The following is a 3564-nucleotide window of genomic DNA, read 5'->3' on the forward strand; positions in this document are numbered from 1 at the left end:
ACGCAATTCAGTGAGTGAGTGAGTGAGTGAGTGAGCGAGTGAGTGAGTGAGTGAGTGAGTGAGTGAGTGAGTGAGTGAGTGAGTGAGTAAGTGAGTAAGTGACTGAATGCGTGAGTAAGTGAGTGAGTGAGTGAGTGAGTGAGTAAGTGAGTGAGTGAGTGAGTGAGTGAGTGAGTGAGTGAGTGAGTGAGTGAATGAGTGAGAGAGTGAGAGTGACAGTGACAGTGAGAGTGTGTGAGTGAGTGAGTAAGGTAGTGAGTGCGTGAGTGAGTGAGTGAGTGAGCGAGCGAGCGCGTGCGTGAGTGCGTGCGTGCGTATTGCGCCTGTGCATGTGTTTTTCTTTGCGTGGGCAGGTGAGTGCATACATCTAATGTCAAGTGGTGCATCTACATGCCGATTCTATCTTCAGCATCAGCTTGCATTGCAGTTACCCCGGTAACAAGTACGTGCCACGGGACGAGATGGAGTCTCCGCGAATATTCAAAACGCACTATCCGTGGAGAACGCTCCCACGGGAGGCTAAAGAGAAGAAGTGCAAGGTAGCCATGGGGGGGGGTGTCTCCCGCAACGCCGCTGTGGGTCGGGGTCGGGGTTGGACAGGTGAGAAGAAGAGGACCATAAATTGATTGATTGCTGGTTCTTACCGATGGAGAATATAGAAAGCGAAAAGACACCCTCGACCATTCGTCATTCAGTTTTATCCGAAATAGTGGGTGATACTCCATTAGGAGTGTTCCCAACTTTAATGACAAATAAATGTCATTAATGATATCAAAGTTGGGAACACTCCTAATGGAGCGTTATCCGAAATAGTCGATCCACGTGCTATACGTGTGCATTACAGTGTCCTAAGCCACGTTCCAAGGAATCAGCGAACGACTTTCGGCAACACATTTGTGCCTTTGATATGTAGAAACTGAATGCGGTATGTGTTACACAAACAAAGGCTTATATTCGTACAAATCTCAACGCATGTGACTTCTAACCGAATAATCATTCCATACGGCAGATAATCTACGTGAGTCGAAACTTCAAGGACGTGGTGGTCTCCGGCTATTTCATGTTCAAGGATCTGTATCTAGTGCCGATGTCAGCGGGGAAGGGTGCCAATAAAACTGCCAAGAGTTCGACAGATCTTCTTGTTTCGACCGACTCCATTCGCAGTTACTTTAACCAGATGGCGTACGACCAAGGTGCGCATGCATTTAAATTTACGCTGCTGCTATCACGTCCTTGAATGTACTAGTGTTTCCCCGTACCCCCACAGTGTCGCCAAGAAAAGCAAATAGATAGCATCTGATTTAATGTGTTTATTCTGATGGCGGTAATTCATGTAGTATATAGTACAACAGGGGGAGGGTGACCGGCTGTATGGTCATTTAGAGTAAGGCAATGTATAGCAGTGTAATTTATTCCGTGTCAACTGCTTAGAATTTAAAAAACCATTTTCTCTTTCAGTGATATTTGGCAACTATTTTGAGCACAATCTGGAATACTGGGAGCAGAGAGACAGCGGCCATGTTCTATTCCTGCTCTACGAAGACCTGGTGGAGGTTAATGTTTGGATCTGTAACCATAGTAACCATCTCTAAAGGCCGCCGCACACCTACATCGCTTCATTGCTTCATCGCTTCATCGCTTCATCGTTTGTAAAATCGGCTCATCGGCTCATCGGCTCATCAGTTCCAAATCAAACATGTTTGATTTGGAACGATCACCCGATAAAAATAAAATCGTCTACAAATGAACGCGCACACCTACCCGATATCGGCTGATTTCTATCGGGCCGATCAAATCGCGTGAAAAATCGGCTGGTGTGCGGCGGCCTTAACCGTAGCGACGACGTGTTTAGCTTGCAATTTCATCTGCCACCATCTACTTATTTCACTCTTCCTTGATCTTGCCTGATCATATTATATATGCAGTTTTACAGAATTATTATACTTTAGCACCTGATATCGATCTAGCTGTCTATCTCTCTGTCTGTCACTCTGTCTGTCTGTGTATCTGTCTGTCTCTTCTTTCTCCTCCTCCTCCACGGCTGTCTCCTCCTCCTCTTCTTCCTCTCTTCTACCTCCATCTGCCTCCTTCTCCTTCTCCTCCTTCTCCTCCTCATCATCATCCTCGACCGGACTCTTTCTCCTCTTACTCTTCTTTCTCCTCTTATTCTTTTTCATCCTCCTCATCGCACCCTCCTCTCTTCCTGTTATTCACTTGCCTCACTCGGTACATCTTGTTCGCGTAGGACCTGGCAGGGGGCGTGCGTCGCATCGCTGAGTTTCTAGGTAAACAGCTGAGTGACGATCAGGTGTCGGCCATTGTCGCTGAGACGAACTTCGAGCGCATGCGCACGAACCCGCTCACGAACTGGAATTTCACGAACCGCTCACGAACCGCTGGACCGCTCACGAAGAATGGACTGCGCGACCCTAACGCTGCACCCATCATGCGCAAAGGTATAGGGCCGTAATCCTAATCCTAATCCTAACCCTAATTCTAACCCTAACCCTAACCCTCATCCTGACCCTCACCGTCACTCTTAACACCTACGCATAAACTAGCGATCACTTAGGTATCTAACGTTATTTCTGCACACGCAAAAGTTCATCGTGGAATTCAGACATGCCTTGAAACGGTGTGTGTGTGCGTGCGTGCGTGTGTGCGTGTGTGTTTTTTCACAAATTTCTTCGACAGGAAAAGTTGGCGACTGGAAGAATTACTTTGACGATGAGATGAGCGACATCGCAGACGCCCTCTGCAGGAAACATTTCGAACCAGTCAACCTGAAACACAGATTCGAGTAGCAGACGAAATTAGTATATCTGTATAAACTGTCGGCATTAAAAAATAGACTCGTGCATTTATTACAAGTCACAAAAGGTGCTTTAACATCACGAAATAGCGATTAATGCATCAGCAAGCACGGACTTGCCTAGCCAGTTGTGCCTTCACTACCTCATGATCACTGCAGCATATATGCTCTCGGCATTCTACATAACGCAACAAGTACGTTAATATTTTAATAGAAATTATTATATCTGTATAAACTATCGGTGTTAAAATAGAATTTTTACAAATAAACGTTTGCTCATGCAATTCGCGCCGCGTTGCGTCGTTCACGTAGTGGACGAGATGCGGCAAGGACGCACGCACACGCGCGCACTCACACAGGGGATTTGTGATAGGGTGTTTGTCTTAACCGAAACAACGTGTACGTGCACACTAACGTACAGACGTGTACCTGCACACGCGCGCACACACGCACGCACGCACGTGTACGTGCACACACACGGACGCACGCACTGCAGCCGATGCAACGCACGCGTAAGTTCATCACACGCACAACACGTCGCGTTGATAGGTTAGCGACATAACCGCCATGCACGCACGTATACGTGTCACGCACGCACCATTGCACGTGTCACGCAGCGGGCGTACGCCGCACAATTTGGGCACGTGTCACCACGAGGGCATGGGCGTGCGAGAGTCACCACGTACGTGCTACGTGTACGTGCATCACGAATCGCAAACACGCGACCGCACCCACGCACGGTTGGGCAGCAC

At 47.9% G+C, this 3564-nt stretch overlaps 1 protein-coding gene across 1 annotated transcript in view; it reads left to right on the forward strand.

Annotated features, from left to right (window-relative positions):
* The window catches only part of LOC106812275 (estrogen sulfotransferase-like), a 22157-nt gene extending 19109 nt beyond the window's left edge, over positions 1-3048 (forward strand). The window contains exons 6-10 of the mRNA XM_014816107.1: positions 428-539; positions 1010-1193; positions 1459-1553; positions 2246-2456; positions 2695-3048. Of these exons, the coding sequence (XP_014671593.1) occupies positions 428-539; positions 1010-1193; positions 1459-1553; positions 2246-2456; positions 2695-2804 (712 nt within the window). The 3' untranslated portion in view covers positions 2805-3048. The remainder of the gene's footprint in view (positions 1-427; positions 540-1009; positions 1194-1458; positions 1554-2245; positions 2457-2694) is intronic.
* The last annotated feature ends 516 nt before the right edge of the window (positions 3049-3564 follow it).

This window comes from Priapulus caudatus, unplaced genomic scaffold (genome assembly GCF_000485595.1).
Source record: "Priapulus caudatus unplaced genomic scaffold, Priapulus_caudatus-5.0.1 Scaffold629, whole genome shotgun sequence".
In the NCBI taxonomy this organism is placed as follows: domain Eukaryota; kingdom Metazoa; phylum Priapulida; class Priapulimorpha; order Priapulimorphida; family Priapulidae; genus Priapulus; species Priapulus caudatus.